The 24261-nt window shown below is 51.5% G+C and overlaps 1 protein-coding gene across 2 annotated transcripts in view; it reads right to left on the bottom strand.

Moving 5' to 3' along the window:
• The window catches only part of LOC139229969 (phosphomannomutase 1), a 33086-nt gene that overhangs the window by 4507 nt on the left and 4318 nt on the right, over positions 1-24261 (bottom strand). Inside the window, exons 2-7 of one of the 2 annotated variants that reach the window (XM_070861656.1) lie at positions 20683-20797; positions 20424-20500; positions 15792-15883; positions 15545-15644; positions 10765-10840; positions 14-129 (exon numbers count right to left, since the gene is read on the bottom strand). In XM_070861656.1, the coding sequence (XP_070717757.1) occupies positions 14-129; positions 10765-10840; positions 15545-15644; positions 15792-15883; positions 20424-20500; positions 20683-20797 (576 nt within the window). Of the gene's footprint in view, positions 1-13; positions 130-10764; positions 10841-15544; positions 15645-15791; positions 15884-20423; positions 20501-20682; positions 20801-24261 lie in introns of both variants that reach the window. The other variant, XM_070861655.1, reaches the window with a different exon arrangement.

Raw genomic sequence — 24261 nt, forward strand, 5'->3', positions numbered from 1 at the left:
CCTCAACCCTTACCGGCTCGGTCTCGTTCCCAAAGAAGTGAATGGTTTTAATTCCATCCTTTTCCAGGATATCCAGACAGTAGCGCTTGTCCCAGCCCTCTGGAAAGACATCAAAACTTATCATCCCTCCTGTGAAAAATAGGGCAAAAGGGGACACAGTGAATAGTTATGACTCTTGGAGTGACAGAGACACTGAACATGCATCATATCGATTATTTTTCCCTCCTCATGCTGAGGTCTTGGTCCCAGCACTGAAGGCGATTACACAGGATTTACAGCACAGAAACAGGCCGTTCGGCCCGACGGGTCTGTGCCGGGATTTATGCTCCACATGAGCCTCCTCCCACCCCTCTTCATCTCACCCCAACAACATATCCCTCTGTTCCTTCCCCCCTCATGTGCTTATCTAGATTCTCCTTAAATGCATCTGTGCCATGCGCCTCAACCACTCTACAGTGTGGAATAAAAACAGTAAATACTGGACATACTCAGCGGGTCAGGCAGCATCTGAGCAGAGAGAAACAGAGTTAGCGTTTCAGGTTGGTGACCTCTGGTCAGAACGGGTAGAGGTGCAATCAAACTAGGAGTTGAACCTGGGATATACATCATCATAGGCGGAGGATGACTTGCTTCCACGCCAAAAACGGATGAGTTCACAGGTGTTTCAATATTCCAGGTCCTGAACTACATGTTGAAGGGTGGAAGATGCCTGTGCGTGGATTTTTTTAACGTGGGGTGGCCGTTGCACACCAGCCACCACACGGGCTCGACAGAGCTAGGTCTTGGTCCAGTGGCAAGGGTTAACCAGGACGACTGGAGACCAGCTCTGTTGCAAGGACCTAGCGCGCGCACACATCACAGAGTGGGCTGGCCTGTGCTGCCCCTGGGCCCTCGCCTCTTCTGGGCCCCAGATTCACGCCTCTCCTGGGCCTCGATCACATCCCTCTACGAACTCTCGCCGCTCCTTCGCCCCGACCTCGCCGCTCCTGCTGTACCTGCCCGCACTGCAGTCAGCCGTCGCCCTCCTGCAGCAGCACGAGTTGCTCCCTCTAATGGCCCCGGCCTGCTGATGGTCTTGCAGGCCAGGATCGCGCCGATTTTCGGGTTATACACATACACATTGACCACCAACCGAGCCAGCAGGAAGCCAATGAATACCCGATTGTGATTACTATCCGGGCAAGTACAACGGTCACTGAGACCAGTGCTGCCCTGAGATCTGCTGGCACTGGAAGGATGGTGTGGGACTGCTGGCCCGATGCCTAAACTAGCAACAAAAATGGAACTACCTCCGGGAGATCCTCCCGCACTGGTGTTTGCTCGACAGTCACAGCATAACTACTGATCGTCCAAAGTGGTTGCTCTGCCAGGACAGGAAGCTCCCTCATTTCGTGTTTTGAAGAGAAACACCAACCCAGTCATTCCTCTTCAGAACTCTGACCTGTGCATGCAGAGAGCTCCACTACCATCCCCCCATATGCAACAGGACCCAGCAGTGAAATAGCTCTCCATTCACACTGTGCCAGCATCTGAGCATCACAATTATAGAAACACAGAGGCTTCAGACAGGGTAGATCGGGACAAGCTGTTTCCACTGGCACTCGGGTCGGTAACCAGAGGACACAGATTGAAAATAATTGGCCAAACAGCCAAGGGGGAAGATGAGGAGAAATGTTTTTACGCAGCGAGTTGCTGTGATCGGGAATACACGGCTTGAAAGGGCGGTGGAGACAGATTCAATAAATTGGAGAAGTACTTGAGGGGGAGAAAGTTGCAAGGCTACGGGGAAAGAGCAGGGAAGTGGGACTAATCGGATTTCAGAGAGCCGGCCGGCACAGGCACGATGGGAAATTCTGTGCTGCATCATTCGACACTACCACAACTGTTCCTGTACAGATGGAGTTAAATCCAGGAGCAGATTACATGGTTACCTCCAACAGGAGCCCCACCCCCGGCCAGAGGTTCCGGCCATCCTGTCCGAGCTCCTCCCCCATACAGTCCGAGCCCCTTCCCCAGACCGTCCGAGCCCTTCCCCCCAGACCGTCCGAGCCCCTCCCCCATACCGTCCGAGCCCCTCCCCCCAGACCGTCCGAGCCCCTCCCCCAGACCGTCCGAGCCCCTCCCCCCAGACCGTCCGAGCCCCTCCCCCATCCTGTCGGAGCCCCTCTCCTGCGTGGTTGGCTTCAGCACCGCACGGCTGGAGGAGCAGATGGCCCCGACTGCGATGGTAACCGGGGACGGACTGGGTGGCGCTGGCGGTCCGCGTGTCCTGGCGCTATGTCCGGCCCGTGGCCAGAGCCATCCCGGGCAGTCGCGGCTGGGACTGCGTTCCCTTCCCTCAAACCGCTGACTCATTCTTCCTCCAGTGTTGTTAACGCCAAGCTTGGGATCACCCATCTGCTGGATTACTTCATCATTATTCCCAGCCTTCGGTGGATCATAATAACATCAGAATTAGGAAAAGTCGGCCATTCGCCCCCTCGAGCCTGCTCCGCCATTCAATAAGATCATGGCTGATCTTCGACCTCAACTCCACTTTCCCACCCGAACCCCATATCCCTTGATTCCCCTCGACTCCAAAAATCTATCGATCTCAGCCTTGAATATACCCAACGATTCAGCATCCACAGCCCTCTGGGGTAGAGAATTCCAAAGATTCACCACCCTCTGAGAGAAGAAATTTTTCCTCATCTCAGTCCTAAATGGCCGACCCCTGATTCTGAGACTGTGACCCCTGGTTCTAGACTCCCCAGACAGGGGCACATGCTCCCTGCATCTAACCGGTCAACCCCCCTCAGAATTGTGTACGGTTAGAGCCCCTTCTCTGTGCTGTCACAATCATTTCTTCCGAGCACAACCCTGAAACTCTGCCCTCCATTTGAACAGCCTCGTATCTTTAACTTCACCTCTCCCAGGTCAGTTGGTAACTTAGCTACGCCCTCATTTAGGGTCGGTAACTCTAGTTGGGCGTATTCCTCGAGGTTTCATCACATGACCTCCCGTCTCCAAACTCCCCGCCCAGCCTTTTCACCCATCCCCAATATTTGTTGAACGAATAAATTGAAAGAAAATGAAAAGTATCCATTTCATTTTTAAACGCGTCGATGATTTTTCTCCCGGCAGTGTCAAGGAGATTGGAGTTTAGTCCCAGGGCAATCCAGGAGGGTCAGCAGCCCCGATCGTCATTCACCCTAACTCCCTGCAGGACAATTTGGCACAGAATGGCCGCCAACGGCACTAGAGGGGCATCGCCATCTTTCAACCCCTCGGCAACTGACTGAGCAACTACAAGGCACTGACGATTACCTTAGTCAACCCCTGACCCTCAACACCCTGACCCCTCCTCAACCCTTGACCCCATGTCAACCTCTGACCCCCTTCCTCAACCCCATGACCCCTCCTCAACCTCATGACTCCTCCTCCATCCCCTGACCCCTCCTCAACCCCATGACCCCTCCTCAACCCGACCCCTCCTCCATCCCTTGACCCCTAGTCAATCCCTGTGATCCACCCCACAGCCACAAGCACCGACGTCCTTTCTCTGTCTCCTCAACCCCAGGGGCTGATGCTTGCCCATTGTGAGTCAGACCATCGTTTCCTGCAAACCCACCGCAGCACAGGGGGGAAACGCTGATGGTGGTACAGATCCAAGCCCCCACAGGGGACACAGCGGCCAAATGCTGCCATCCCGTAGGACAGCAGAACTCGCCAGGGCTCCAGCCATCCCGTCCCCCTCGCGGCAGGGACGTGGGAAGGGACACCGAGCTGCCAAGGAGCAAGGTGACATGAGTCCAGGGCCGCCTCGGCTCCATGAACTTCCTGTGGAGCAATGAGCAGCCAATCACCTCCCTCGATCCTCGCCTTCGGGGGCATCTAGAACAAGCTCGAGAATGGGTAAAATAACAATGCACATGTGGGCACCCAGGGGAGGCACAGAGTTCAAACTGAGTTGGCCGATTGTGTGGTCTTTGGAATTCACTGTGTTAAGATTGAACGTGCCCTGGCCGGGCTCTTTGCTCATGGTGCAGGTTAGGGTCAGACAGGGACAGGGGGCATTCTGTGGCCTTCACGCAGGTGGTGAAGATTGGCACGGTCATGTGGGACAGAGAAGGCGGATGTGCTGTCATGTGATAGGATGGGTTGTAGTTCGAGGAGGAAATGTCCCTTTATGTGAAAGTGGGGGAGAGGAGGTCGGGCCGAGGTCGGGCCGTGGTGGCAGAAAAGGGAAGGCATCAGTGAGATCCCAGTAAGACCACAGACAGAGTATTGTGCGCCATTTTGGGCTCCAAGCTCTCAGAAGGATGTTGAGGCGATCAAGAGGGAACAGCGCAGATTCAGTCGGCCGGGTGTGAGGATATCCAAATACATCGAAGGACTTGAGAAACTGGGGCAGTTTGCCTTTGAACAGTAGGGATTAAAGGATGATTTGATAGAGGTGTCTAAAATGATGAAGGGATGGGACAGAGTAAATAGAGATGAGGGGGGAAATAGATTTAAGATTAAGTGTACCGCAGAGAGCAGGAGAAATGTTTTCACACGGTGAGGTTGTGAGGTTGTGATGCGTACAGCCGGTTCATGACTGTAATGACTGTGAGCTTGTAATGTTTGTAGCTCCACACTGTTCATGTGGACGCATCGTGTACTGCAGAGTTAACAATAAACAGAACCAGGCCTGCCACGTTAGGAGCTGTGTGTGCTGTGCTCTGTGAAAATATCACATTTGGCGGCGAGTTGGGATTTTTCGGATGATTTAAAGCTTAAATTTTGCTGGTGAAGGATTCAGCCAGCCGACAGAGAGACTGCGGGAAGCTTCTGTCTTTGGAAAAAAGCTACAAAATCCGAGGTAAAATACAGCACACGGTGTGAACAGCTAGAATTTAAAATGGCAGCACCCGCAGGTTTAATGGGACATTTGGGGGAATATAGACACGACCGGGAACGTTTTAAAGCGTATGTGGATTGGCTAGAAATGTATTTCACTGCAATTTACATAATTGAAGTTCCGGACAATGCAGTCCAGGATCAGGCAATATTGGAACGGAAGCGAGCGATCTTCTTATCGGAGGCAGGTCCGGCATTGTACGAAACCCTTGTAAATCTGCTTGTGCCTGACGAGCCAAAGGACACAACGCTTAAAGAGATTTTAACGAAGCTGGACCAGCACTCTAACCCCAAACTGTTACAAATTGCTGAAAGCTATCGTTTCGGGATTCGGAATCAAAAGGCTGATGATTGTATCAGTGATTATTTCGTAGCATTAAAAAAGCTATCGATTCACTGTAATTTCGGAAACTTTTAAAACCGAACATTACGGGATCGTTTTGTTTGTGGGATGAAAAATGATGCGATCAGAAGGAAGTTACTGACGACGGATGACTTGACTTTTGAGATTGCTTGTCAGACAGCGAGGTCGATGAGCATGGCCGAACAATATTCCCGAAAATTTCATAATAATTAAGGTCGTCAGTCAACCGAGGTAAATCACCTGCAGGTTCAAAGTAAAAGGCGATGGGGGCCCAAAGTCTCAGAAACTGGAAATTCTAAGTCGTGTTATAGGTGCCTGGGACAAAAAATTGCTCAAAGTTGTCCATACGTGAAGGCAGAGTGTTTCTTCTGCAGAAAGACTGGGCATCTAGCGAAGGCATGCTGACTGAGGGATAAATCAGCTTTCAAAGCTATGAGTCCAGCGTTCAAAACTATGAGTAGAAATCCCCAGAGATGACATAGCATGGAAGAACAACAACAGGACGAGGAGATGTTAGAGTTACAAGTCATCAGGAGCACGAGCTTAACAGACAGCGATTTGGAAAGTATCAAAATCCACATAGATGTTGCGGGATTCAAGATACCAATGGAAATTGACACGGGTGCATCCGTGAATGTAGTACCGGAGTCGCTATACCGCGACAAATTGCGTGATTTCCCATTGGAGAAATCCAAGATAGAGCTGCAAGAACTCAAAAGACTAGAGACCGAGAACATTATTTGTAAGATAGATCAATGTAATTGGGCTACACCCATTGTTGTTGTACCTAAGTTCGATGGTAAGGTAAGATTGTGTGGTGATTATAAAGTAACCGTAAACCAGGTTCTAGAGGTCCCCAATACATTGCTGAATATAGAAGATTTGTTCACAACACTGACAGGTGGTCAGATCTTCTCAAAACTGGATCTTACGAATGCCTACTTACAGCTTGAACTAGATGAGGAGTCCAAGTCATGTTTGACTATAAATACTCATCTAGGCCTATATCAATTTAATAGGCTACCGTTTGGAGTATCTTCCACCCCTGCCGTATTCCAAGGGGTGATGAACCAGATTTTGCAAGGTATTGAAGGGGTAGTATGTTATTTAGATGACATACTAATTTCAGCAACAAATAGGCAAATTCATAATAACATATTGAATGAAGTCCTCAAATGGCTAGAAAGCACAGAGTACGAATGTCTGCTCATAAGTGTGAGTTATTTCAAAACTCAGTGGAGTACTTAGGGTACAGAGTAGACTAAGATGGTTTACATCCAACCATGGAAAAATTGGATGCAATTAGAAATGCACCCACTCCCAGGAATGTCACTGAACTTCGTTCATTCTTGGGTCTTTTGAACTATTATGGGAAGTTTGGCTACAGTATTACATCCACTGAATGAACTATTGAAAAAACAGGTCCATTGGAAGTGGTCAAAAGAATGCGATACAGCATTTAAGGAGTGTAAAAGCAAACTGGTAGAGGGCACCATGTTAGTTCACTATGACATATCTAAGGAGATTAAGCTAGCATGTGATGCCCCTCCGTATGGAGTTAGGGCAGTGATCTCTCATGTATCACGTAGTGGGGAGGAGAGACGAATTGCTTTTGCTTCACGCACTCTCAGTGCCAGTGAGCGTAATTATGCGCAAATTGATAGGGAAGCTTTGGCATTAATTTTTGGGGTCAAGAAGTGTGGTGTATCTGTAAAGCATGCACTCCCATGTTCCGCCACCAGGGAGCGCATCCCCTGAAGTCCCAAGGGATCCCAGCATCCCTTGGGGGCACTGTATATAAGCCGGCCCCTAAGGCCTGTTCCGCACTCTGGAGTGTCTTAATAAAGACTGAGGTCACTGTTACTTTAACCTCCCTGTGTGCAGTCTCATCTGTGTTAGGAACACAGTAAGAAGTTCCACAAATACTTGTATGGTCGTAAATTTACCATCATTACGGACCATAAGCCCATAACAGCAATCCTCCATCCAAAGTCCCCAGTTCCAACATTAGCTGCAGTCCGAATGCAGAGATGGGCTTTGTTTTGTCAGCATATACATATGATATTGAATACAGGCGATCAGCTGATCACAGTAATGCTGATGCAATGTCTAGATTGCCTTCCCCATCACAAGTTACACCGGATAGGGAAGAAGTGTTTTATTTTTCATACATTGATGAACTGCCAGTTACAGCTGAAGAAATTGGTAGAGCAACCAAACGTGACCCAGTGACGTCAAAGGTGTATGTGTAGTATTATATTGTAAATGGATGGTCAAACCATGTAACAGATCCATTCTTCATTCGAAGGAATGAATTATCAGTCAATAAAGATTGTATCATGTGGGGTACAAGTGTGGTTATACCAAATAAATTTAAGTCCAAATTATTAGGAGACTTCCATGACCAGCACCTGGGAATGTGCTTGACCAAGAGTTTTGCACGCAGTTATTAATGATGGTCAGGTCTTGATAAAGATATAGAGTACATCGTGAGTCAGTGTATGACATGTCAATCGGTAAGCAAGCAACCACCACCAGTACCATTACAGTCATGGAAATGGCCTCCCAGGATGTGGCAAAGGCTACATATTGATTTTGCTGAGTTAGAAGGACAACAATTGTTCATTGTGATTGATAGCCATTCGAAGTGGGTTGAGGTGTTCCCAATGTGGAAAATAACAACAAGTAAAACATTAGACATTTTACGAAGATCATTTTCTTCATTTGGCCTCCCTGAAGAAATTGTTTCGGATAATGGACCACAATTTTGTTTAGAAGAACTTGTACAGTTCACGAGCAAAAATAGTATGAAACATACCATCCTTCTTCGAATGGTGCAGCAGAGCGCACTGTACAAATTGTAAAACGTGCCCTCATAAAACAAATGTTAGATCCAAAGCCAAGGAAACGACAGTTGTCATTGAATCACAAATTGGCTAATTTTTTTGATTACATATCATAATGCTCCTCACACAACTACTGCTGGAACACCAGCAGAGTTGTTTCTCAAACGACAGCCATGAACCAGATTCTCGTTGTTAAAACCAAATTTGGCACAGTCCGTAGAAGAGACACAATTAAGACAGAAAGAGAATCATGATAAAGGTAGAGTAAAAGAGAGAAGTGTGACATTAAACCAGAAGGTGAGAGTGAAGAACCATCACCATAAATGGTTAAAGTGGTTACCAGGAAGAGTGGTGAAGATATGTGGTCCTCGCACATATTTGGTAAAGATGTTTGATAATGACAGGTTAGGTTTGTTCATATTGATCATATTTTACCTACAGACATGGAAGGAGTTGAAGGTGGGAATGGTTCAATTATTTCTGACTCATCAGATAGTTTTGATACACCAGTAGCAAATCCTAAATCCAATGTACTGGAAACAAATCCAGGAGAGAATCAGAATGAAAGTCGGAGTCCGAGTCAGGAAAACAAACAGCCTGAAGTTAGAGTGAGTTCAAATGAAAATCAAGGAAATTCCATGGAGGAAAACGTTCCTCAGGATGAGCCTCGAATGAGTTTAGATTCAACACCATGTTTGGAAGGTTCTGTTCGAGAGCGAAGGTATCCTCTTCGAAACAGAAAACAAGTGGTAAAGTTAAATCTGTAAATATGGAAAAAAAAGTCTATATCCTGTGTTATGTATAAAAATGAAAGTTATGTATGATGTTTGTTATAATAACTTCTTCATTAAGGAGGGAGAAGTGTAATGTCTGTAAGCTTGTAATGTTTGTAGTTCCACACTGTGGATGTGGACATATTGTGTACTGCAACTACAGAGTTAATAATAAACAGAACCAGGCATGTTCCGGAAGCTTCCGAGAGAGCTGCCTTTCATGTTAGGAGCTGTGCGTGCTGTGCTCTGTGAAAATATCACAGTGATTGAACCAGAGACCATGTTAACAATTAGAATTGGTTAGACAGGTGTTTAAAGGAAAGGGATAAAGGAATATGGGAACATGGCACATGGGGTTGGGTCTATTGCTATGGGAGGATGGGCCTGTTTCTGTCTTGTAAGTTCCACATAATTCTATGTAACAGTCTTTCTTGGAATATTAAAGCTGTGGAACACCACCCTCCCTCAGCCCTATTATGTACAGACTCCAAAAAATCTCGCTGATCATGATTTGTTCATTTAACTTGTCTTCCCTCCTCGGCCTTTCAACCTCGGTGGTGCCTTGCATCATAACTTGCCGTGCCCTTCCACCCCTAGTCCTTACACAGACCTTCCTTGTGATTTGTATTCATACAGGATGTACACAATGGGAGGGGGGAGTATCTACACAGTCGGTACACAGTGGGAGGAGACAATCTGTACACACAGTCTGTACACAGTGGGAGGGGGCAATCTATACACACAGTCTGTACACAGTGGGAGGAGGGACTCTGTGCACATAGTCTGGACAGTGTAGGAGGGATGAATGTGTACACAGTCTGTACAGTGTGGGAGGGATGAATGTGTACACAGTCTGTACAGTGTGGGAGGGATGAATGTATACACAGTCTGCACACAGTCGGAGGGGGCAATCTGTACACACAGTCTGTACACAGTGGGAGGGGGGACTATGTACACACACTTGTTACACACTGGGAGGAGGGAATGTGTACACAGTCTGTACACAGTGGGAGGGGGGAATCTGTACACACAGTCTGTACAGAGTGGGAGGGGGGAGTCTGTACACAGTCTGTACAGAGTGAGAGGGGGGAATCTGTTCACACAGTCTGTACAGAGTGAGAGGGGGAATCTGTACACACAGTTGGTACACAGTGGGAGGGGGAATCTGTACACACAGTTGGTACACAGTGGGAGGGGAAATCTGTACACACAGTCTGTACAGAGTGAGAGGGGAGAATCTGTACACACAGTCTGTACAGAGTGAGAGGGGGGAATCTGTACACACAGTCTGTACACAGTGGGAGGGGAGAATCTGTGCACACAGCTGAGCTCTAAAGTCCAACGTGTCCCAGAGTGAGATTGGGCCAATAACTCCTGCAATCTCCTCAGAGCCAGCCCCGTGGGGTCGGGGGAGCGGGGGGGGTTGGGTGGGGGGGCAGGTTGTCAGCCTGCAGTCGGATCTGGGTGAAAGGGCGAGCTGTTTTTGCCAAATGGGTGAGTGCGATCGGTTGGTGCTGGGGTTGTTTACGTTCCTGTCAGAGCAAAGTTCAAAGTTCATTCATTTCCAAATGTGTTAACTGCCAAAAAATAAAACAATCAGGAAACATACACAGATACACACACACTCCCACGCACACTCTCTCACACACACACACACACACACACTCACGCACGCACTCTCACGCGCACTCTCAAACACAGATACAGACACTCACACACAGATAGATACAGGCACTCACACATACAAACACAGACACTCTCACACATTCACACGCACACACAGATCCAAACACAGATAGGCTCCCAGACACACACAGATACAGATACACTCACAATGTACAGACACACACACACACACACAATACACACCCACTGGAACACACATACACTGCTTACTTGCCTCTTGTACAGTTCAGCCCTCTGCCAGCGAACTCCTTCTGCAGAGCTGCAACAAACTTCTCTCTGATTTTCTCTTTCTGTTGCCAGAATGGAGGAAAAGGTAAAACTGATAAATCTCTGCAGTCCGTCTGTGTGACTACCCAGAGAAACAGAGCAACCCCAGCACTGGAGGCCAGTCAGCCCGCCCAGGCGGTGCTGGTACAAAAACACAAACTGCTGGAAATACTCGGCAGGTGAGGCGCGAGAAGCAGGGTTAACGCTTCAGGTCGATCACCTTTCGTCAGAACTGGAAACGTTAGAGACGTGACAGGTTTTAGGCACGTACAGAGGTGGAGGGAAGGGGGAGGGAAGGGAAGGACAAAAGGGAAAGGTCTGTGATAGGGTGTGAGGCTGGAGAGATTAGAGACAAAGGGGATGAGGGTGAGAGGCGGGATGAGGGTGAGAGGCAGAGGGGGGGTGGTGATGTACCATCCTCCCTCCCTGTGTGTGGCGGAAAATTCCTCCTGCCTCCGCCTGTTTCCAGCAGCATTCACTCCAACCAGTGGCGTACAACACTCTAACCCCTGCCATCACCAGCTTTACATTGTTTGCCTGTCTGAACCCTCCTCTTTCTGCGCTGCTCTTTATTCTCATGCTGTCTCTCCAGCCCTCTGTGCACCTCAAATCTGGCACCAAGCTCATGGTCGACAGGACTGTAGTGATACCCGCCCTCCTGTACCGCTTAGAGGCGTGGACCATATACAGCAGACACCTCAAAATCGCCGGAGAAATACCACAAGATCCTGCAAATCCCCTGGGAGGACAGACGCCCCAACGTTAGCGTCCTCGACCAGGCCAACATCCCCAGCATCGAAGCACTGACCACACTCGACCAGCTCCGTTGGGCGGGCCACATTGTCCGCATGCCCGACACGAGACTCCCAAAGCAAGCGCTCTACTCGGAACTCCTACACGGCAAGCGAGCCCCAGGTGGGTAGAGGAAATGTTACAGGGTCACCCTCAAAGCCTCCCTGATAAAATGCAACATCCCCACCGACACCTGGGAGTCCCTGGCCAAAGACCGCCCTAAGTGGAGGAAGAGCATCCGGGAGGGCGCTGAGCACCTCGAGTCTCGTCGCCGAGAGCATACAGAAATCAAGAGCAGGCAGCGGAAGGAGCGTGCGGCAAACCAGTCCCACCCACCCCTTCCCTCAACCACTGTCTGTCCCACCTGTGACAGAGACTGTAATTCCCATATAGGAGTGCAGTCAATTAACTCACTTTTAGAGTGGAAACAAGTCTCCCTCGATTTTGAGGGACTGCCTATGATGATGATGCACCTTGTATCTCCTCTCTGACGCTTCCCCCTGCTACATTAGTGTAACCCCCCCTCCCCCCCACAGTACGTTAGCCTCCCCGCGAGGACATTGGTCCCACTTTGAGGTTATCCACTTTGATGATAAAAACAGAGAGACAGACTATTATCTGAATGGTGACAGATTAGGAAAAGGGGAGGTGCAACGAGACCTGGGTGTCATGGTACATCAGTCATTGAAGGTTGGCATGCAGGTACAGCAGGCGGTTAAGAAAGCAAATGGCATGTTGGCCTTCATAGCAAGGGGATTCGAGTACAGGGGCAGGGAGGTGTTGCTACAGTTGTACAGGGCCTTGGTGAGGCCACACCTGGAGTATTGTGTACAGTTTTGGTCTCCTAACTTGAGGAAGGACATTCTTGCTATTGAGGGAGTGCAGCAAAGGTTCACCAGACTGGTTCCCGGGATGGCGGGACTGACCTATCAAGAAAGACTGGATCAACTGGGCTTGTATTCCCTGGAGTTCAGAAGAATGAGAGGGGATCTCATAGAAACGTTTAAAATTCTGATGGGTTTAGACAGGTTAGATGCAGGAAGAATGTTCCCAATGTTGGGGAAGTCCAGAACCAGGGGTCACAGTCTAAGGATAAGGGGTAAGCCATTTAGGACCAAGATGAGGAGAAACTTCTTCACCCAGAGAGTGGTGAACCTGTGGAATTCTCTACCACAGAAAGTTGTTGAGGCCAATTCACTAAATATATTCAAAAAGGAGCTGGATGAAGTCCTTACTACTAGGGGGATCAAGGGGTATGGCGAGAAAGCAGGAATGGGGTACTGAAGTTGCATGTTCAGCCATGAACTCATTGAATGGCGGTGCAGGCTAGAAGGGCCGAATGGCCTACTCCTGCACCTATTTTCTATGTTTCTATGTTCCGGCCTTGTTGAGGTGCAACCTCTCCACCTTAAACAGCTCCCTCCTGCCCCAGAACTGGTCCCAACGGCCTCCTGCACCATATCCCCAGCCACGTGTGGGCCTGCTTTATTCTGCTGTTCCTATACTCTCCCGCACGTGGCACTGGGAGTGATCCAGGGATTACCACCGATCCGGTCCTGTCCTCCAGTCCCCACCCTAGCACCTGAAACTCTGCGAGTAGGACCTCAGCCCTCTCTTTTGTCCTGTCATTGGTTGCAATACGGACCGGGACTTCTGGCTGCTCCCCCCCCCCCACCCCGTCCTCCTCCCCCTCCAGAATGTTCCACCTCCGCTCAGTCACCAATCTACCTTCCAGTTATCTACCGGATAAAAAACTCTGAGGAGATTAAGAATGTTTTGCAAAAACAACTGGACAAAGTTGTGCTTGAGATAACACAATCTCAACAGTGATTACAATAACAATTACAGAGTATTTAGCGCACAGAAACGGGCTCCAGCAGATCCATGCCGATGTTTATGCTCCAAACGAGCCTCCTCCCACCCCATCAACATATCCTTCTATTCCTTTCTCCCTCGTGTGTTTATCCAGCTTCCCCCTAAATGCATCGATACTATTCGCTTCAACTACTCCCTGTGGCAGCGAGTTCCACATTCTCACCGCTCTCTGGGTAAAGAGATTTCTCCTGAGTTCCCTGTTGGATTTATTAGTGACCGTCTTGTACTGATGGCCCCTGGTTCTATCAATAGTGATATCGCATTCACATACCTAGCCTGCGCTCGAGAGGGAAGCTGGTGTAACAGGTGATTCACAGTGAATCCAGGTTTGGGAAACAATGGGAGGATGCCGACAGCCGACAGGCTAAATGCACTTTCTGGTAAGGTGCTGAGTTATACAGGTTAGCGAGCGTGGGGGGGTTTCCAGCCCCTGCCTGGGCTGGCTCAGGGCAAGAGTCAGGATGCTGCAATGTGCCTCATCGCCCTTGATCACAGAGGGTCAAAAGGAGCCAGGGCTCCTTCTCCTGACCGCTAGCCAGTGACCCATGCTCAGAAGCTCAAGGGTGTAATGTCAACTTGCATTTATATAGCGCCTTTAACGTAGTAAAACGTCCCAAGGTGCTTCACAGGAGCGATTATCAAACAAAGTTTGACACAAGGACATATTAGAGCAGGTGAGCAAAGCTTTGGCAAAGACTTAGGTGTTAAGGAGCGTCTTAAAGGACAGAGCGGTAGAGAGGCGGCGAGGTTTAGAGAGGGAGTTCCAGAGCTTGGGGCCCAAACGCAGGATCGTGCTCATCTCCGGTGCTCACCTTGAGAATTATATTTGCCAACATTCGCTGTAAAAACTGACGGATGAAAGATACAAGAGTGAGGAAGTGGTGCTTCAGCTGTACATCATCATCATAGGCAGTCCCTCGAAATCGAGGAAGACTTGCTTCCACTCTATAAAAGTGAGTTCTCAGGTGACTGAACAGTCCCATACGGGAATTACAGTCCCTGTCGCAGGTGGGACAGACAGTGGTTGAGGAAAGGGGAGGGTGGGACTGGTTTGCTGCATGCTGCTTCCGCTGCCTGCGCTTGCTTTCTGCACGCTCTCGGCGACGAGACTCGAGGTGCTCAGCGCCCTCCCAGATGCACTTCCTCCACTTAGGGTGGTCTTTGGCCAGGGATTCCCAGGCGTCGGTAGGGATGTTGCACTTTATCAGGGAGGTTTTGAGGGTGTCCTTGTAACGTTTCCTCTGCCCACCTGGGGCTCGCTTGCCGTGTCGGAGTACCGAGTAGAGCGCTTGCTTTGGGAGTCTCGTGTTGGGCATGCGGACGATGTGGCCCGCCCAGCGGAGCTGGTCAAGTGCGGTCAGTGCTGCGATGCTGGGGATGTTGGCCTGAGCGAGAACACTGACGTTGGTACAGCTGTACAGAGCTCTGGTCAGACCCCATCTGGAGTAACTGTGTCCAGTCCTGGGCCCTGCCCCTCAGGGAGGAGAGGGAGCAGCGCAGATTCACCAGAATGATACTGGGGATGAAAGGGTTAAATTATGAGGACAGGTTGCATAGACTGGGCTTGTATTCCCCGGAGTATAGAAGATTAAGGGGCGATCTAATTGAGGTGTTTAAGATGAATAAAGGATTCGATCGGGTAGACAGAGAGCGACCTCTGGTGGGGGAGTCCAGAACAAGGGGGTGTAACCTTGAACATCGAGCCAGGCCGTTCAGGGGCGATGTCAGGAAACACTCCTTCACACAAAGGGCAGTGGGAATCTGGAACTCTCTCCTCCAAAAGCTGTTGAGGCCGGGGGTCAATTCAAAATGACAAAACGGAGATTGCTAGATTTTTGTTGGGTGAGGGTATTGGGGAGTTTACAGAACCAAGGGGTGGATAGGGTTAAGATACAGATCAGCCGTCAACGAATTGAATGGCGGAACAGGCTCAAGGGGCTGAATGGCCTCCTGCCGTTCCGATGTCCCAGCGGCCTAGGAAATGTGCCTCAGTTCATTCCCACCCCCTCCCCGTGACAGCTCAGAGCGATCGCACTGCACAGCCCCTCCCCTCCCCTCACCTTGTCAATCTGAGAGAATTCGAGGCGCTCTGCAAAGGTGCAGCTCCTGCCCACCGGACAGACGTTGAGCATCCCGTTCCGAAACTCGATGAAGGTGCCCCTGAAAGAGAGCGTTCCAGAGCCCGTCAGTGGTCCTTCCTTCCCACTCGCCGACCAAACCCCCCCCCCCCACCCCGCACCTTCCCACCACCCCCTCCTTCCCGCCCCATTTCTCCCTCCCGGACAGTTGGGTTCTCAGTGACGTTACCTCTTTCTGGGGAGTCTAATGACAGCCATGTAGCTGAGACAGAAGTTAATCAGCTCCTGCAGCACCTCTTCACCCAGATAGTTCTGGATAGCCTGAGAGACAGAATCAGGGGAGGGGAGTGGGAGGGGGGGGGGGGTGGAGGGAGAGGACGGGGAGGGGAAGGGAGGGGTGGAGGAGAGGGGAATGGAGGGGGAGGGAGGGGCGGAGGGGGAGGGAGGAGCAGAGGGGGAGGATGGGGAGGGTAGGGGAAGGGGAGGGAGAGGGATGGAGGGGAGGGGAGGATGGGGAGAGGAGCAGGGGAAGGAGGGGGAGGGCAGGGGAGGGGATCGGAAGGGAGGAGAGGAGCGAGAGTGAGAGGGAGAGTAAGAGGGAGAGTGAGAGGGAGCGTGTGAGGGGATGGGGAGCGAGAGGGAGGGGATGGGGAGCGAGAGGGAGGGGATGGGGAGCGAGAGAGAGGGGATGGGGAGCGAGAGGGAGGGGATTGGGAGTGAGAGGGAGGGGATGGGGAGCGAGAGGGAGGGGATGGGGAGCGAGAGGGAGGGGATGGGGAGCGAGAGGGAGGGGATGGGGAGCGAGAGGGAGGGGATGGGGAGCGAGAGGGAGGGGATGGGGAGCGAGAGGGAGGGGATGGGGAGCGAGAGGGAGGGGATGGGGAGCGAGAGGGAGGGGATGGGGAGCGAGAGGGAGGGGATGGGGAGCGAGAGGGAGGGGATGGGGACCGAGAGGGAGGGGATGGGGAGCGAGAGGGAGGGGATGGGGAGCGAGAGGGAGGGGATGGGGACCGAGAGGGAGGGGATGGGGAGCGAGAGGGAGGGGATGGGGAGCGAGAGGGAGGGGATGGGGAGCGAGAGGGAGGGGATGGGGAGCGAGAGGGAGGGGATTGGGAGCGAGAGGGAGGGGATTGGGAGTGAGAGGGAGGGGATTGGGAGTGAGAGGGAGGGGAGGGAGAAGGGAGGGTGTACTGGTTAGAACAGGGTATCTGAAAACAGAACATACAACTAAAATGCAAAGGCCAGCTGGCCCCCAGGCCGTTGAACTCGGACACGTGCAGTAGTTTCACATTTCGGCTCGTGCAGAGATTGTTTTGCCGGTGTTTACTGCCCAGTTTTCTCCAACTGTCCCGAGGACTCTGATTCCTGGTTAAATACATCGAATGGAAATGGGCACTTACCCTCCACACCAGCAAATCCCACATTTACCCGCCTTGTCCCCACTTCCCCTCACCTCCGTTTTCCTTCGCCCACCTCTCCAATCTAATCGTCAATGTTGACACAGTTCCTGCCTCAGCCACGAACCCTGGACGTGAACTCCACGGCCCCGCAGCTCCGAGCGAGGAAGCTTCTCCCGCCCTCCAGGGGAAGCTTCCATCGGCAAAGTTTAACCATTTGTCTCCCGCGCGGATGAAGGTTGGGATCTGATTAGCTCCTTGGCTATTAGTTTTTAATATCCTGGCAGTGAAACAGGACGCTCGACATTCACTTGCACTGCCTGATGTGGAACGGTTTCTGAGCCACTCACTCCAATCGGGTCGGGCGTATTCCTGGAGGTTTCGTTACATGACCTCCAACCGCCCCGCACTCCTGTCATTGGTCCATTCTCATGGTGCCCCGCCTTCCCAAATGAATCGGAAAACGAAAAGACTCATTACCCTGCCTGTCAGTCAAATAGCAGCCCCTCCCCCCCCCCCCCCACAACGTCACCAATATTTTTATCAATCGCCCTCGTTCATGTCTTTGTTACTGCTAGACTTGACTACTCCAATGCACTCCTGGCTGGCCTCCCACATTCTACCCTACGTAAACTTGAGGTCATCCAAATCTCAGCAGCCCGTGCCCTAACTCGCACCAAGTCCCACTCACCCATCACCTCCTGTGCTCGCTGACCGTGTCCTAACTCGCAACAAGTCCCGCTCACCCATCACCTCCTGTGCTCGCTGACCGTGTCCTAACTCGCACAAAGTCCCGCTCACCCATCCATCACCCCTGTGCTCGCTGACCGACACTGGCTCCCGGTTAAGCAACACCTCAATTTCAAAATTCTCATCCTTGTTTACAAGTCCCTCCATGGTACTCGCCCCTCCCTATCTCTGTAATCTCCTCCAGCCCCTCAAACTCCCTCCGAGATATCTGCGCTCCTCCAATCCTGCCCTCTTGAGCATCCCTGATTATAATCGCTCCACCATCGGTGGCCGCGCCTTCAGCTGCCTGGGCCCCAAGCTCTGGAACTCCCTCCCTAAACCTCTCCACCTCGCTTTCCTCCTTTAAGACGCTCCTTAAAACCTACCTCTTTGACCAAGCCTTTGGTCATCTGCCCTAATGTCTCCTTATGTGGCTCGGTGTCAAATTTATTTGTTTCGTCTTCTAACACTCCTGTGAAGCACCTTGGGACGTTTTACTACATTAAAGGTGCTCTAAGAATACAAGTTGTTGTTGTAGGTGAACAAAAGTGATTTTTCTCCCGGGTTTTGCTGAGAGTTAGACTCCAATTCCTGGAGACTCCAGGGCAATCCTGGAGAGTTGGCAACAACTGCAGACCAGGACGGTCGCTGGTTCCGTCAATGAGTTATCCGATCTGGACCGTTATCTGCCTTGGGGGCAGTTGGCCAGAGGATCCCACTCCAGACCAACATTTGTCGATCCTCTCGCAAAGGCATTTTGGCCAGGATGGTCTCCCAGTGGCCTACGCTCACTGCCTAGACCGCCCCCCCCCCCCCCCACCATGGAGAAGAGGCACTGGACAAGCTCCCGGTGGACCATCCCTGGAACTCCACCTCAGCGTGAGTCGCTCGGCTCAGCTCGGTGAGCAAAGGGCATTACTGAAAACGAGAACAGGTTCTGATGGAAGATCATCGACCTAAAACATTAACTCTGTTTCTCTCTCCACAGGTACTGCCTTCAAGCGAGAGCTGGACCTGTTTCTGGCTGGGGCGGGGATCACCTCTTACAGCAGGTAGGTACTGCAGGGAATTCAGGGCCAGAGTGATCTCCTGGACTAGTTCCGATCGCCTCGATGGGTCGGAGAGGAATTTCCAAGATTTCTTACCCCAAATTGGCCTGGTTTTTAAAAATCTGGTTTTTCGCCTCTCCCAGGAGATCACATGGTTTGGGGTGGGTTGTGGAATGTATATCTTGTGATGGCAATTGTGTGGGTCAGGCTGGATGGACCAGAGGGGCTTTCCTTGTCCATCATTGTTCCTATGTTCGTTTGTGTAATGCATTTGCCTCATGGGTTCTTTGCTTAAGAATTCATAGCAACACATTGCTATTAAGAATTGTTGGTTTGTTAGCAAAGGTTTAACAATCACACTACACATTACCAGTTCATCCACTAGGCTCACAACTGCATACCTTATCGTGGATGACCTAGACCCAACTGACTGGGGTTTTATTGAGTCTTGTGGACATCATGTGACTGGCAACTCCACAACTATTTTAATAGAACTTAAAGCCAAATGCCCCCCTTTGGTAAGGGCACGAGAACCCACAAATTTACAAATAAAACTTTAAAGAGAACGTAGATCAAATTAAAATTTGGTTGCCGGGGGTGATGATGCACTCCAGTCCCTCCGGCGCCCACCTCTCGCGGAAGGCCGCGAGCGTACCGGTGGACACCGCGTGCTCCATCTCCAGGGACACCCTGGCTCGGTTGTAACCGCGGAAGAGAGTCAGGCAGTCGGGTTGAACGACCCCCTCGACCGCCCGCTGCCTGGACCGGCTGATGGCACCCTTGGCCAGGCCCCAGGAGCAGTCCTACGAGGAGGCCCTCTGACTTGCCCGTTCTGCAACAAGCTCTACAACTCTTTTGGAGAAAACATAATAAATTAAATCAAGTGCCCCCCCCCCGATCTGGGAGACACTTCAAACACTTTTCACGTGCCCTTTTTTTTGTTTTTTTGGGGTTTTCTTTTTTGGTGATTTTCAACAAGCTCTACAACTCTTTTGGGTGGGGGGGGGGAGAACAAAATAAACATTAGATCGAGTGCCCCCCGATCTGGGGGACACTCCAGACACTTTTAACTGCCCTCTTTTTTTTTGGAGGGGGGGGTTTTGTGAATTTTTTGGGGGCATTAAAATCATATAATTTACAAGTGCCCCCTATAAAAGGGGAGGGGGACACTAAAACCCGGCAATTAAAACAAATTAAACTTTAAAACATATAAAATCAAATTAAAATTTGGTTGCCGGGGGTGATGATGCACTCCAGTCCCTCTGGCGCCCACCTCTCGCGGAAGGCCGCGAGCGTACCGGTGGACACCGCGTGCTCCATCTCCAGGGAAACCCTGGCTCGGATGTAACCGCAGAAGAGAGTCAGGCAGTCGGGTTGAACGACCCCCTCGACCGCCCGCTGCCTGGACCGGCTAATGGCCCCCTTGGCCAGGCCCCAGGAGCAGTCCTACGAGGATGCCCTCCGACCTACCCGCTCTGCAACAAGCTCTACAGACCTGTGAGCATCCTTGCAGGTGCACACATTACCGTACGCCTGCCTTGCGTTTTCCGTGTGTTTTATGTAACAGAAGCAGGAATAGCTTCTGCGTTAGCGGCTTGTGAAACTGGGCGCTGCGAGGTTTAGGAATGGCGGCGAGGCGATAGCCCCACCTCCACACGGCGCCACTTCCGCGAGCAAGGAACCTACCTCCTTCGTGACGAACTTTCCATCCCTGTACTGGACCGTTCCGTTCTCAGCAAAGACGTAATCAAATTTCTGAATGACTGTGAAAAGGAACAGAGAGGTGTGTGAAGGACCGATGTGCAGGCTCTCGTCAGATCAGACCGTGGAGATTTCCCCCTTTTTCCGAAGATCGACAATATGCACGAGAGCCACTGGGGTGCCCCGGGGACCCCACCCCCTCCCCTACACACGCCAACAAAGCCCAAAACCAAAGGAGTCTCACCTTCTTCTCCTTTCCCCAGTTGCTCCGCTATCTTGACGTAATCTGAGCCTCCCACAACACCAATCTTCACCTTCTTCCTCAGTCCCTGGAAAAACTCGTCCAGCTCGGGCGCGATCTTCTGCAAACACACGGGAAAGTGTGAGAGAAAAGGTGGCCAATTCCGACCGGTGTGCTTATGGGGTATGGGGGGGGGGGGCGGTAATGGGGTTAGGGTCTCTGGTGGCTTCTCTGGTCACCGTACCACTATGGCTGTGTTAGCGGGTCACACATTTTGGAAGGGAATACCTGCCAGGGCTCCTGATCCTCCACTGGAGCAATAGTAGATGGGGTGGGGGTGGGGGAGTGAGACTCAACTATTTCTTTGGAACAGCGGAGGCTGAGGGGAGACCTTATTGAGGTGTATAAAATTATGAGGGGCCTGGATAGAGTGGATAGGAAGGGCCTATTTCCCTTAGCAGAGGGGTCAACAACAGGGGACATAGATTTAAAATAACTGGGGAGGGATTTGAGGGGGAATGTTTTCACCCAGAGGGTGGTGGGGGTGTGGAACTCACTGCCTGAAAGGGTGGTAGAGGCAGAAACCCTCACCACATTTAAAAAGTACCTGGATGTGTACTTGAAGTGCCGTAACCTACAGGGGTACAGACCAAGAGCTGGAAAGTGGGATTAGGCTGGATGGCTCTTGGTCGGCCGACACGATGGGCCAAAATGGCCTCCTTCCGTGCTGTAAATTTCTCTGATTCTATGAGCAGTCTCCCTGGATTAGGGAGACAGGGTTCATGCTCCTGTTCGCTACGCTGTGACTCTGTGCGTGTGTGAACATCAGGACGTGATCGGTCTCTGTGACGCCCTCTCAGAGGTCAATGTCTGGCCTTGTGACACTCATTGTTGTGGATCTCAGCTGGCAAGGCAGTCACAGGGAGCATGGAGTTGTCTCCCGGCAAGAGGCCCCCCACCTCCAGGGAAGCCCCCCCCCCTCTCGTCTTCTGAAGCTGCTGACTCGTGCTGGGGCAGGGGGAGTTACACGGTGGGTCGCGGGGTGAGGGGTACCATCCCTTGGGCCGCCCAGTCCCTCACACCTGTGTCCGTTCCCAACACCAGGCGAGACTAGGGCGCGACGGACCAGCAGACCATTCAAGCCCAATCCTGACCTCTGCACTTTGCGGCAGGGAATTGCTGCTCCACGATGAGGAGCTGGAACCCAGCCGGATTTCCTCACTTCCCAGCTTCCTCCCCACCCCTCCCCCTCCCCCCGCTGTTGGTGCTGACTCTTGCTGAGGTACAGCAGCCCCACCCCTGTAATATACTGCTCCACCCAGTGGTCTTCTGCGGTAATGCAACTGCTGCTGTAAATACAAGAGCATCATGTGACAAGGTCACCTGATACGTTCCTGATTGGAGCCACCTTGTGTGTGTGTGTGCTTTAGTGATGTGGTAGGAATATATCCCACCCTTCAGGGTCGCCCCCAAACGGCCATCATTCTTGACCCTTGAACTGTCCAGCAGGGGTTGCAGGTACTGAGACCCCTAATCCAGGGCTCCCGAGGCTAATTTTACCACCCTTAATTGTATCAATCTTTGGCTCTTCCCCCCCCCACCACACCCCGCCTCCCCCACCCGCCTTCATCCCCCAAGCCTGTTCTCTTTTTCTCCTTGTCTCCAATGGCAGCTGGTCATTAACCCACCATTCACATCCTATCTTGACTAATGTTTTTCTAACTTCTGCCATTACCATTTGAATTTGCCCCATCATCCCTTTTGTCTCTCTAATCTCTCCTGCCTTCCACCCTATCACCGACCTTCGCTTTTGTTATTTCTTCCCCTCCCCCTTTCAGTGCTTGTTAAGAATCTGTTCTCCTGAACACTCTCCAGTTCTGACGAAGGGTCATCGACCCGAAACGTTAACTCTGCTTCCTCTCCACAGATGCTGCCTGACCCGCTGAGATTTCCAGCATTTTCTGTTTTTATTCCAGATTCCAGCATCCACGGTATTTTTCATTTGTACCACCCTTATACCCTTACTGCCTCTCTTGGGATGGGGGGATTGTCCTGTGAGGAGAGATTGAGTAGACTAGGCCTCTATTCTCTGGAGTTTAGAAGAATGAGAGGTGATCTCATTGAAACATACAAAATTACTCCTGTGCTTGACACTGTAGATACAGGGAGGATGTTTCCCCTGGCTGGGGAGTCTAGAACCAGGGGTCACAGTCTCAGAATAAGGGGTCGGACATTTAGGACTGAGACGAGGAGAAATTTCTTCACTCAGAGGGTGGTGAATCTCTGGAATTCTCTACCCCAGAGGGCTGTGGAGGCTCAGTCTTTGAGTATATTCAAGACAGATTTTTGGATATTAAGGGATATGGGGATAGTGCAGGAAAGTGGAGTTGAGGTCGTTCAGCCATGATCTCATTGAATGGCGGGGCAGGCTCGATGGGCCGAATGGTCTACACCTGCTCCTAATTCTTATGTTCTTAGCCCCAGCCTGGGGTTGAACTCAGGATCAATTAAATCTTGGTCGACAGGAGCCTGAGCTCAGTACCGATAACTGCTACACTCAGAGGGCCCCAGGGGCAGCGAGATTGTCTGTATCACCACCAGAGTCACGGGAAGAGCACCTGGGAGTGGGGTGAGCTGCAGGATATGCACTTAATATTGAACAGACAGTTCTGAGTGACCCCTCCCTCCCTGGTACCCACCCCCGGGATGACCATGTGGGGACCCCGTGCAAGGGATCGGTTTAGGGCCCTGCACTTTGCTAGACAACGGCTCCAAATATTACGTACTTAACCTACGGTCAAATCTGCACACGTATGGTGGTGAGAAGGCCGGTTCGTCATAGGTGAAATAAAAATAGCTGACAGAATGATAGGTGATCGATAGCACGGGTAAATGTCACCCAACAATTAGACATGGGTATTATTTCAGCATGGGTCGTATGACAGCCACAAACTGGCCCTCTGCTGGTGTGGCTGCAGCAAGGCCTTGTGTACTAACGGAGTATCACGTGGTACTCGACAGTAACAACCGAATTTCATCGTCTCCATCTCCCGCCTCAGCTCTGACTGCAGGAGAGTGATTGACCACAGCCCTCGCCCAAAGCTCACTGTAAGCTACTGTACTTCCCCTGGATAACGACTTATAGAGAGCTGTTAATCTACCCTCCCCCACGCCTGCCTCCCACCCCCCCGCGGCCCTCTCTCCCTCCCCCCGCGCCCCCTCTCTCTCTCTTTCCCTTCCCCCGCGCCTCTCTCTCTCTCCCCCCGCGCCCTCTCTCTCTCTCTCCCTCCCCCCACGCCCCCTCTCTCCCTCCCCCCGCGCGCCCTCTCTCTCCCTCCCCCCACGCCCCTGCTCTCTCCCTCCCCCCGCGCCCCCCCTCTCTCTCTCTCTCCCCTCGCGCCCTCTCTCTCTCTCCCCTCGCACCCTCTCTCTCTCTCTCCCTCCCCACGCCCTCTCTCTCTCCCTCCCCCGGCACCTCTCTCTCTCTCTCTCTCTCTCTCTTCCTCCCCCCGCACCTCTCTCTCTCTCTCTCTCTCTCTCTCTCTCCCCCCGCACCTCTCTCTCTCTCTCTCTCCCTCCCTC

Source organism: Pristiophorus japonicus, chromosome 19, assembly GCF_044704955.1.
Source record: "Pristiophorus japonicus isolate sPriJap1 chromosome 19, sPriJap1.hap1, whole genome shotgun sequence".
Taxonomy (NCBI): Eukaryota; Metazoa; Chordata; class Chondrichthyes; family Pristiophoridae; genus Pristiophorus; species Pristiophorus japonicus.